Source organism: Empidonax traillii, unplaced genomic scaffold (genome assembly GCF_003031625.1).
Source record: "Empidonax traillii isolate 1590-97213 ecotype Southwest subspecies unplaced genomic scaffold, ASM303162v1 scaffold396:size1303734, whole genome shotgun sequence".
In the NCBI taxonomy this organism is placed as follows: Eukaryota; Metazoa; Chordata; class Aves; order Passeriformes; family Tyrannidae; genus Empidonax; species Empidonax traillii.
The window spans coordinates 437,692-450,374 of NW_020955589.1; the positions used below are offsets into that span (position 1 = coordinate 437,692).

Genomic DNA, 12,683 nt, shown 5'->3' on the forward strand with positions numbered 1-12,683 from the left:
TATAAATGCAGCACATGTGCAGGAGAAGGGAAGAGACAAAGAAGATGCAAGAAGCTTTACTACTGCTTATTCGTACTAGCACTGCTCAGCAGACTCACATCTCCTCCATCACAGTCAACATGTCACATAGACACACATAAAACATGACTGTCTGCTCACACAAATACAAACACTTTACCTATTAGGGCCTCAAAGCAGTTGGCCATGGCATGACGGAGATCCGATTCCCTGCAAAGGTCTGGACCATGAGCATAAAGCATAAATCGTTCTAGTTCCAGCTTCTGCAGAATATACGAAAATAGTTAAAACCACTAGAGCTCAATTACACTGTTATCATGCAGCAACAAGGTTTGAACTGTGAGGGAACTATGGACCTTTTTCTCCATAGTTTCAGTTCAAACATAGGCTCACATTAGAAAACTTCCTATTATTTTATTAAAGGCAAGCAACTACAGTGTGATATCACAGAAAAACTACGAATTATCAAACCAAACTGTCAAAGAAAGCCAGATCAAAACATGTTACGGGTAAATTTTAGGAATGAGTTCAAGAGAAGGGCTGAGTGAGTGACAGAAAAATAGCCTGATGGAAAAAATTGCTGGAATGGTGCAATAATACGCTTTGCTTCTTGCTGGTAGTTTGCCCTCGTATGATTAGCCTTCAGAAATGTCAAAGGTACATTTAAAGGGAGAGGAGTTAAAACTGAGGAAAAATATTTTCCCTACAAGAACAGTGAGGAATAGGAAATCTGGTAGACACAATCCATTGAACATATGGCTTTTTCCTCTAACACTGTCAACAGTAGTTGTTTTGTTACTGGTAGTAACAAAAGCCTCTGGGCACTGCAAGCAGAAGGTTGATATTATAATCCACAGTGCCACCTAGCTTCCTTCTTCCTTTCAAATGTGCATCATTAATATTCATCTGTTGCCTGAACTATAGTTCTGCTTGCCAGTCAGAATCTCAGGTAGTGAGTCAGATATCTTCTATAATATATGATAATTCTGCTATAGAAATGCAAGCAAGAGCTACAAGATTCTCTTTCCATATTTATCTTTTTGACACAAAACCATTATTGGGAGTTTTACAGAGATTTGTACGTCTTGCAAAGTTTGCATGAGAATAGGTTCTTCCCAACTGGATGTAAGTTTCTACTGATTAATTTCTCATTAACTTTCAACTTCATCCTCCTGGATTATATTTAAGGGGTAAAGCTGGAGACTAAGTTGTTTGAGGTGCATTATGTAGATGTGTTTCAGATGGAAAAAAGAGTTTTCCACTATTAACTGCTCCAGAATACAGTGAATTACCCCTTACAATGTTCCATCACACTTTATAATGTATGGCGAGTGTTCCATAGAGTCAACATAAGAATAGAGTAATAACTGTTTCATATAAAATTTAAACTTCTTATATAATTTGTTCATGTTGACAAGTATTGTTTGTGTGTTGGTGTGTCTCCCCCACCTCCAATGGCTTACATCCATTTTCAGATCTTGCATTCATTGTTTTTTGCATAGGGTTTCAGTTCTCCTTTTTGATCACAACACATTTCAGATTCTTTTTAAAATCTATGCTACAATGTCCCTTAAAAGCTACAGAAATTCTTTGTTTGATCCTCAATTAAAAGAGCATTCCACAAGCTCAAGAGAAGTGGAGAAGCTGAGAATATTAAGTAAACCAAATGTAACACGACACTGCAGGGAGATGAAACCAGGAACATCATACAAGACACACGAGAAGAACAAAGGGTAAGTTGGAAAATCTGGTATATACAGATATCTAATATTTACAGTTGTATCTAATATAATTACAATTTTACAATGTTGCAATAAAAATTTTCAAAAATTGTTCATGTACAATGGTACAGGCTGTGAACAGATGGTAAGAACATATGAGCTTTCCTGATGCAGGTTTAAAAACAGTATCATGAATTCAAATGTCAGGCACCTCAGTACCACATTTGTAAACAAAACCCTGATTTGAAATGATTCAGTGCTTATCCAAATCAGTAAAGAAAGCTTTGGAGAAAAATTACAGTGTTCTCTCCCTAGCCTATGTCTCTCCTGAGAGCTGAGCAAAAAGATGACATTAGAAATCATGCTTTGTTTTTAGCAAAATCTCAATATCTGATACGCTTGTTTAAGTTACTGTGTGATTACAGACAGGGAAGATTAAAAGAGCAACTTGAAAACTATCAGTGGTACAAAGTGGATGTGTGTGCGCATGTGTAGCTTAAACAATTACATCAGTAAGTCTGTTTAGAAAAAAAAGCTACAAAATCAAGAATAAGGGAACACCTATCTATGAATAGAGATCTTCTATACGATAGTACCACACCTTGGTATCATACAGAAATATAAGTAGTTTTGTCATTCACAGGATTAAATGAAATAAAATTCTGAGGCATCTGAACTTTCCCCATGAGATAACAGAACCCTTCTCCAGAAGCATTTCTAACATATTCCTCTCTGACAGTTCACAGTGAATCTGAAAATGACTGCATAGGTTATGGAGCAGATACAATAATTGTCCCCCCATTTTCTCTACCACCTGCTGCTGTGTATTCCCTACATATTCTATTAGAAAGTCCTTTAACAAACATTGAGTTTGTTTCTTTCTCTTCACAAAATTTCTACTATCAGCTTCACTACTTACGCAAATTAAAGGTAAATATAGACATACCTTCAACATAAGCTAAAACCTTATCCTTCTGCCTGCAAAAATTCCTATTCCCAAAAATATGTTTTCGAGAAACACTAAATCCTACTTTATCTTTAAAATCTACTTTCCAACTGAAAAGAGCTCCTGTGTCCTAAATCTTGTACTCAAAGCACAGTAAAGAAACTGATGTTCAAAGCAGGCAGATCCCTCAAAAAGCAATCCACACACCGAATAGTATTCTACACACAAGTGTCAAGTACAGAGACACTTAAAACTGTACCTTAGCCAGCATGGCCAGGTGTTGGTTCTGTACGATGGCAGTGCGGTACGTAGCTAATCCTCCTTCCTCCAGAGTGGGAAACAGGTAGTATAAGTGGACACTGGCAAAACAAAAAAAAAATCCCAAACAGATGCTGTCAGTATTTGATTAAAGATGGAACACATCTCTAGATAACTGTGCCTGTCCCTCAGACCCAAGCTGATAAAACGGACCCCTTCCCAAGGTGTAAACTCACCCTGAAGTAAGATGAAGAAACAATGCCCAATGCTATTTGACAGGTTAGCACTGCCAGGAGGGGAGGAAGAGTGCTATTTCTCTGCTGGGCAGCACATAATATCTAAATTCCTGTCATGACCTCCAGTTCCCTCATTTGAGGTTTTTATCTATCAGCAGCGGTGGGTTCAGCAAGGTTGACACCTAGAGGATGCTGAGGAATTAAGCACAAGGGAAACCCCTCAGCCTTGAGATGTTCCAAGCTGCAGGTCAGTGCTTTCAGTGATGCTGCTAGTTCAGGCCAGACCAATAGCATAAGTTTCTTAGAGTACTTTTAAGAGATGCCAATGGAGAAAAAGAACAAAACTCAACAACTCATATTTATCAAATGTGCGAAGTCATTAATGCCACAGAGGAAAACTGAGTAAAAATCACAGACTTTCAGCAACCTTTAATGGTATTTCTCATCAAGCAAGTAAGATACTTCATAGAACTGAAACAAAACAAGTAATTCAGTGACCCAATCAAGATCTGAATAATGAATCAATGATTTTGAACATCCTCATATAAGACTATCTAACCCATGCTGACAAAAGTAAACACATAGAGGGCTTTCAACATCCCACAACTAAAGCAGTGTATGGTACTAATTATTAAAATATTTTATTAACCTGGTACACAGGGAGAAAAATGCATATGGATGAAAGATTATTTAAGGACGAAAACTGCTATAAAACTTAGAGGCAACCTAATCAAGCATCATAATTCACAACAGCAGACACCTAAAGTCAAGAGAGGTAGAAAAAAAAAATCCGACTTAAATAGGTGCTTACATGCTCTATTGAACAGAAATGGAGCTCATTTTTTTTCTGAATAGAGACAAAAGTTAGCTCAGAAAGTGAACTGATGGTTGATGAACAATGACAATGAAAAATGCAAGACATTTTAATCAGCAAGTCTTCCATCTTATCAGCCTGTACCGTTGTAAGAGACAAAAGGCCATGAGTTTTAAGGGCAGTGAAGACCTTTATAGGCTAATAGTTTTTAATATCCTGTACCTAATGGCTAGTAGAGGCTAGCAGAGAACAGAGGCAACAAAGGCAGTTTTGTTGTTCAAATAACAACCTGGCTAAAAGAGCAGTTCACCAGTCAACAAGACTACTCCTCTATTAAAAACAGTAGAACAAAGTAGCTGAAAACGGATTATAATCCTTATTTGGTGCAACCTACCTGCCTGCCTCTGCTACTCATGTAAGATAGACCAATCGAGATAACTGGTAATATCCCTGTATTATTAACTGATTTCAGAATACTCAGACCAGAACTGAAGCAACTTCTGATGAACTCTTTTTTTCATTACTGCTAAATAAATGATATTTGTGCTCAACTACTTTATTTACACACAGATTTTATGGAAGCTACAGCCCTAATAACTAGAAATAAAAGAACTGCAACACATTCAATATTACCAATAAATGTTTCTCCCTTGCAACTAGAGATAAAGGATCCACGGAAACAAAATAGCATGCTAAGAAAAATATCTCTTTTTTAAAAAGGGTACAAAGTTCAACTTGTCTGTAGCTGAATAATCTCTAACCCAAATCAACTTAAAATTGCACTCCATGAAACATAAAGTCTAGCTTTTAATTTTCTAATCTTCCTTGTTTTATCATCAGCACTGAAGGAATTTTCAAGAGAGTTGTGTGCAGATGTGCAGGTCTAAATATCAGGCAGGACTGCAAACATACAGAGTCATAAAGTAGACACTGAAAAGCTTAATAAACCAAACAGTATGATAATACCATCTAGAGGTGAGAATTGTTGAAGAATTCCTCATTTACCTTGTTAAGAACTCCACCACAGCATCTCCTAGAAATTCTAAACGCTCATTGTGGTTAATCCTGAAAAAGACATTTTATGGTTTACTATTAGCTAAGTAACATATGCTGGTTATTTACACAACACAATTAAAATAGAAAAAATCAAGAGCTGATTGCTCATTAGCCATGACAGTCATTCTGGCAGCCTCCCCCACCCTCTCCGCGTTACAGTCCTTTGCAAAACAGAGTAACAACTGTATGAATCATGAAACTCAGGAATGACACCACCACCTTTGAAATTTCCTTATGTTCAATTCTGAGCTATTGTCAGATCTTCGCAAATGGAGAAAGAAACAGTACCACTGACTGCCCCTGATGTTGGGTTTCTTTGTCCATCAGAGGGCACCAGGGGATCGAAACAAACACCCTGTCCTCAACCTTGTGGATGCAACTAGGCAGCTGTACCTAATAAACATCAACACCTGCAGGGTGGGATGACTGCAACAGATCACTGGTATGGCAGAGCTATGAGGGAGTAGGTACTTTCAGTTTCCATAGCACCTTTAAATGCCTTGTTTCCTGTAAGCTCAAAAGAAAAAAATGGCTGCACAAGAAGATGCACCCAAAGACACCATTAAAAGCTAGTACAATCTTTTTGTTTCCCATGTTCTCTCCTATAGTTGCTCCTGATTTGCTTTTGTCTTGCATAAACTTTCATTTCCTCTAAGCTCTTTGCCTGCTTATATGACAAAGGATTAACAGGACACAACAGCTGAGAAAGAATGTGAGTCTATGTTTGAATATATACGTATTTCTGATCTATACATCAAAGCACGTAAGTAGCACCATTTCTGACTTGATGTGTGATTGTAACAGAATCAAGGCCATTGCCATAGGAATGTATTTATTTATTTTTTAATCCAGAAGATCCTTTTTCAAGTGTTTGGCAGCACTTATTGTAATTTGCACTCCCCCAACAATTTTACAATTAGTGTAATTTCTGAAATAGCAGGCTTTTGTTATGGGCTGAAAGAATTCAAGTACCTGTGCAGGGTAAAACAATGCGTGAGCAAATCTACAATTCCTCTGTGTAGTACCATAGGAGAAAACATAGATCACTTAGAAGTGGGACTTTATATTTGTGGGTTATTTCACAAGAATTAATGCAATTTAGCCTTATCTCATGTTATGCTTATAAATAAGCTTGAAAAGAAAGGGGCATGGCCGAGCTGAAACAGCATTTGGGGAACAATGCAACTACTATTTATGCAAAATTCAACTTCTCTTATTTCAGGGATTCTCTTAAAATTATGACTCTTAAAAGGCACAGCACTAATTAACTGAAACACACTCAGTCATCTAATTCATGTATTTAGGAGATTTCACATGCAACTGTTTCCTACATTAGCCCTGTGGGTTTGGTTTATTCAACTTTATCTTAATACAGTGCCTGTGGCTATAAACCACATCTTAAATATTATTAATATGCACAGAATTATTAGTGGTCATTTAAGGATTATTGCATTATAACATTAATGATTTTTGCATCTGTCAAAATTAGACTAGTAAATCAGTGAAGCCCATGTTCAGCATCACACTCGTGTTAACAAGGTGCTGGGCCAGGAAGGTACTACTCTGAGAAAACATGATGGAGAATCCAATTTATAGCAATGACAACAACAACAAATCTTATTTTTTATTCTGCAGAAAGCACCAAGGTAGCCTTTTAGTCCTCCTCATTTCAGGGATCAACAAAAATGATAACATTATCTGTTAGAACCTTCCTCAGGAGTTTTCTGCAGGCACGACCAAACATTTAGTATGTCACTGCTAATGGAGGTTCAGCACATCTTCATAATATAAAAGTCAATTCAAAATTACTTTTCATTTCTACTATTTGCCAAAGCTGTTGCTGACAGTAAGTTGGTTGTTTCTATTAAATATCTCTCTCTGCAACTGCTTTCCTACTTGCAAACAACTATGTTCATTACCTGGAAGGAGCTGGATCATCCTGTCCCAAACGGGACATAATATTTATCAAGGTGTTTATCCCTAGAAATATAAACAACGCACCATTAAATAAACACCAATAATTCAATTTGAATACACATAGAAAATAATTACTCAAAACGTTATTTTGTAATTGCTGTACAGAAGGCCATCCTGTTATTCACAGGGTTTATTACAGCAAATATAATCTTTACAGATGCTTTCTGCCTAAGTGACCACAGTCCCATTACAACACTATTGCATTTTTCCATTCAGAGAGACAAATAAAAATACCACCTTTGAATGAAAAAGACATTCCAAATATTAGATAAACAATAAACAATTTACTTCATTACAAATGAATATACTTTTAAGGGGTAAGGAATATTCTGACAGACCACACGTTCACATTAATGACATTTTTACAAGATATCCTCCAGTTTGCTCACCATGTTGATCAACAAATTAGGAAAACAATACTTGCCAAAAATCAAAGAAAATACATCCTCCCATTTATTTTTCTCAGCTCTTTATCTGCTGAATTATTTGCAATATCCAGTCTTTTAAAAAGATCTCACTGATGTCTGTGTATAACCACTGAAATCCTTCACTGAAGGGATCTTTTAGAAGAACAACGGCTAAAAAAATGATAACGGACAAAGGATGTTCATACTGATTAAGTGTGAAGTAAATGAAAAATGCTAGTGGTGTAAAAGCATACCTTTTTTTCTCATGTGTATATGGTGAACTTTTCTATCTCCATACTTCGGCTGTCGAATCCCACAGTTGGATAAGGAATTTCTGGCATGATCTGGATTCATTCCAAAATTTAAGTGATGGCTTGGATGAGTCATGGCAAGCTATAGTGTAACACATACAGGAAAAAAAAAAAAGTCTTAGATGTATTTTTGCAAATGGAAGAAAAACTTTATCTAAGAACAACAGCTACTAATTGTTATTTTTCAGTTTGAAGAAAGGTTACAGAGTGATGTAGTCAATCAGCAGCTTGGTTCCAGCAATTTAAATGTAGGATGTACTATTTCAGATGTCAAAAAGAAGCAACATTTTTACCCAATCATCAGTTTAACTAATTAACTTTCAACCTTTTTTTTCTTTAAAGAAAAATTAGTTTAGAAGAGAAAAAGCATGAACTGTCAATTTGCCCAAAGACTTTTGCTTACCAGCTTTGCTGACCTGATTTCAATATATTTGCTTATTTAAACACAAATTCACTCTAACATTGAAGTATAAATATTCATATCAAAAATACAAGCAATTAAAGAAGCTTCTCAACCATCCACATTTGCATTATTTAAGTATCTATAAAGCTTTCCTAGTTCAAACAAAATCAAACAACAACTAACAAGTATATTAACTCCTGGCACAGTTATTCACAGAAGAACTCTTTCCCTCATGACTATACAGGGCTCACTATTCAGCTGGAAGTAAAGAGCAACGGCAGGATTCTGTTTTACATTTGTACCACCCGGCATTATCGAAAGCTTACTCTGCTGCTGACACCACCACTACAAAAACGGCAGCAGTAAACAGAACTTCAGCTTGCTCTCAGAACTCCATCCTGCAAACTCACACCTCTTCTCCTTCTTTACACGTACACAGCTCAAAATGTCGCGTATGTATAAAAGTACGTGCACACAAAACTTGTATATAAAAAAGCGATACATTGGCAAATTGAAGCTGCAGAAAGTTACTTCTGACATACTTGCAGGACAGGTGCTGCAGACTGTGACCAAAGACATTTAGTAATTCATTCAAGCATTCTCTGTTGTTTTCTAAACATAAGACTTAGAGAGTAAAATTAGATTTAATCAACAATAAGAACTTCCTCCAAGTCCTTTATAATTCCTTGTTAATATTAATAAGTTTGCCGTAATTGCACATTCTCAAATTCTGCTCCATCTGAACTGGATGGCACATTACAGCTTCTCTGAATAGATAAATTAGTGTAATCTTTTTTTTTTTCCTGTCCGTACTTTAAAAAGAATACATTATGATAAAATAGGTAAAAATCAATGCAAAATTATACAACTAACATTGCCTATGCTTAAGTAGGTGACAGATGCTATATATAAATTTCTTAAAGTTCTTTCTCTTCTGGAAAATGTTTGTAGGTTTTAAATATATCTGTGTAGGGATCAAGTATAAAAAAGCCCATTTGTTATAACCAAACATGACTAATGCTAATACACTTGATTTTTATGCTTTCATCTCTTTACAACTGGAATTTGCTTTTTGGTTTTTCTGCTTGGTCTCAACATTTTGAACATTTCCATCACTGCAATTTTATCTTTCACATTAAAACAAAGTCAGACTGGCAATAACCAAACCCTACAAGATGCTCAATGTTTGATGTAACTTTCAGTAGGAAAACTCTGGGAAACAACTTCAAGAAAACAGAAAAGCTACAAGAAAAAATACCCCTGTAAACCTCTGTTTAAATTAATTTGGTAGTAAAGTCTCTAGGTACATACAGAAACTGCCATGTTTGAACTTAGTTCAGTCAGTAGAGAGAGATGATGCTTAATTCAGGAGAAATCCTGAAGAGAAGTCCCCATTTGTCTTCACTAACTTCAGAAAAAGTCTAAGAGGAAAGGAGCCACCATGACAAGCATCAGCCTGAGAAGTGATTGTTGGATCCCAAAATATGATATCTGCAGTGAGGGATTTGAGTGGACTTTGCAGAAAGCCTTGGGCTACAACAGCTGGGGAAAAAACTTCAGTTTGAGAAGCAACCAAGATATCAGATGTTGATTGCTCTGCCTCAGCCCAGAGAGTCCACATCTTGATTTCATCAACCTTCTGCAGAAATCCTATTGTACCTTATCTCTCCCTTTGTGTCCCCTGAATCCCTGCATCCTGTAAATCTGAATACCTACTCCCCTGTAAAATCCCCTAATATAAAGTGAGTTTTTCCCCATGAGGGCATTGCTACGACCCCAAATTTGTTAACCTCGGTTTTCCCCTTACGTCATCCCCAATAATCCCCTATTTGTAATAAAATATAATAATTCCAACTCCCTGTTGAATATGTAAACCCTAAACCCTTTAAAAATTAACCTGTAAGTCCAATAAACCATTCCAGTTTCTTGCCTCCTCTGGGATCGTCTTAGTTTCATTGCCTTCTGCAGGTGACCAATTCCAAATATGCACTAACATAAAAGACTGGCTATGTGACATGGATGCCTTTAAAACAAAAAAGAAACTCTCCTCTCCGGTTCCTATTCTTGCTTGTTAATGCAAAAATTTCACCTTGTACTTGCAGAAATCAAGAGCTGAACAGAAATTCACAAATTTCTATTCACTACCTATGAATTAAAACCAAAAAGGCAACACTTTCATTATTCTTTTTTGCAGAAACAGACTATAAAAAGAAGTAGCAAGGCACATACACTCACTCATCTGCAGAATAACACTGTATTTTCCACAAATATCTAGAAAAATAACTTAGATGGAAATAACGTGTACTTGACAGTATCTTTTTGTCTTTCTACACGTTACAAGCAAGTCCAGATTTACCATGGGAGCAAAAGTAGGTGTATATCTGCATGCCCAATAGATATTTCTATTTAGAAGTCTCTAGAGAAAACTGCAACTTTTGAAAGATCTGCAGTGGAAATAATCCAGTACATGCAAGCTGTGGCAATGCAGCACATTCCTCAAGGCTGTACAGCAGGCAGGATTAACTCAGTAACATTATAAAGATAAACCATCAAGCAGTTTTTTGGTTGGTGTTTTTTTTTTTTTTTTTTTTTTTTTTTTTTTTTTTTTTTTTTTTTTTTTTTTTTTTTTTTTTTTTTTTTTTTTTTTTTTTTTTTTTTTTTTTTTTTTTTTTTTTTTTTTTTTTTTTTTTTTTTTTTTTTTTTTTTTTTTTTTTTTTTTTTTTTTTTTTTTTTTTTTGTTTTTTTTAATATCTTACCTGCAGCAAACATCTATCTCGAAAAGTGTAGCCTATCAATTTGTCCAAATGCATCAGACACTGATGGTAGCGGACATGGTGGGTGAGGACAGGAAGCATCATTGCATGCTAAAAAACAGTTGGAATAAGGAAAAATTGAAGTTCAGTGTACAGAGTACTCAGTTGACTAAATTATAAAGACAAATGCTTTCCATCTGTCACAACACTGAGTTTTAGTGTTTTGCTTTAAACGAGGAAAAAACAAAATTCATGGTTTCCCATCCTTCATTTTCAGAGTACTTAAGTAATTGTATTTGTTCATCTGCACAGCTTTAACCACTTCTTAACCCCTTTTAAACAACTTTAACCAGCTTTCACCAAACAACAGTAGCTACTCCATTTTCAAGCACAGTTATTTTGCTTCATTTCCTTTTGAGGAGGAATTTTGCATAAGAATGAAAAGAGAAATGCAGGATTTAAAGACTTTTGTGCATGTGACTTTTTATGACACCTTAATTTCTTCTAATAATTCCTATTATTTTATGATTACAGGAAATGAGTATATGGCATGGAGAGAAGCAAGAAAAACAAGCACACAAAGTAGATGATGTATAATTTACAGAATAAATGACATTATGGATTTCTGCAGGTCACTAAAGACAGAACAGCAGAAGATACAGACTGTTGAGTGTTACAAGATCAAGAAATTAAGATTAACCAATGACACTACTTTCTCTTTAAGTAAAAGACTGTGAAATGAGAACTGAATGCAGAGCTGAAAGGTAATCATAGAATCATTTAGATTGGAAAAAACCTTTAGGATCATCAAGTCCAACTGCTAAACTAACACTGCCAACTACACCAACTAAGCCATGCCCCAAATGTCTTTATAAATACCTCCAGGGATGGTAACTCTGCCACTTCCTGGGGGAGCCTGTTCCAGTGCTCGATAACTCCTTCAGTGGAGAAATTTTCCCCAATACCCAATTTTAAGCTCCCTTGATAGAACGTGACACTATTATCCTGTCACTTAAAAGCCTGACCTCCACCTTGCTACAGCCCCCTTTCAGGTAATGGTAGAGGGCAATAAGATCCTCCTTGAGCCTCCTTTTCTCCAGGCTAAACAACCCCAGCTCCCGCAGCTGCTCCAGACCCTTCACCAGCTCCATTGCCTTTCTCTGGGCTTGCTACAGCACCCAGGTATCTGTCTTTTAGTGAGGGTCCCAAATCTGAAACCAGGATTTAAGGTGTGGTTTCACCAGTGCCAAGTACAGAGGGACAATCACTGCCCTTGTCCTCTTTGCCACATTATTCTTGATACAATCCAGGATGCCACTGGCATTCTTGCCCACCTGGGCACACTGCTGGCTCATGTTTAGCTAGCTGTCAAACAGCATCCCCTAGTCTGTTTCTGTTGGATGGAAATAACCAGATAACAGCAAGAAAAAGACTCCCTGGATTGCTGAAAGGCAGAAAAATGGCACTCCAAGCAATCTGAGTAAGTGTAAATGAAGTTTTATTTTGTTACCATGCCACTCATTTAGAGTTTTCTCAAGGTAATTTATAAGAACATTCCCTGTTATTGCTATATAAACTGTAAAGGTGTGCTTCATATGTGTTGCTTCAGAGAAGGAGTTAATGGAAAAACCCAAAATAACTCAAGCCAAAACTGTTTCACAGGACAGTTCTGCTTCCCTGCCTGTATGCTCCACTGTACCAGACAGAAAGAGTCCCTCAAGGAAGGGTTAACATTCTTTGTACCATTATGTGTGGCCCTACCTTTGAGGATGGAAATACAAAG

The 12,683-nt window shown here is 36.4% G+C and overlaps 1 protein-coding gene across 2 annotated transcripts in view; it reads right to left on the reverse strand.

Moving 5' to 3' along the window:
• DROSHA (drosha ribonuclease III) overlaps positions 1-12,683 on the reverse strand; it is a 71,415-nt gene that overhangs the window by 18,806 nt on the left and 39,926 nt on the right. For both annotated transcript variants that reach the window (XM_027893564.1, XM_027893563.1), the window contains exons 17-22: positions 10,904-11,011; positions 7,688-7,826; positions 6,969-7,029; positions 4,999-5,058; positions 2,945-3,044; positions 179-281 (exon numbers count right to left, since the gene is read on the reverse strand). In XM_027893564.1, the coding sequence (XP_027749365.1) occupies positions 179-281; positions 2,945-3,044; positions 4,999-5,058; positions 6,969-7,029; positions 7,688-7,826; positions 10,904-11,011 (571 nt within the window). The remainder of the gene's footprint in view (positions 1-178; positions 282-2,944; positions 3,045-4,998; positions 5,059-6,968; positions 7,030-7,687; positions 7,827-10,903; positions 11,012-12,683) is intronic.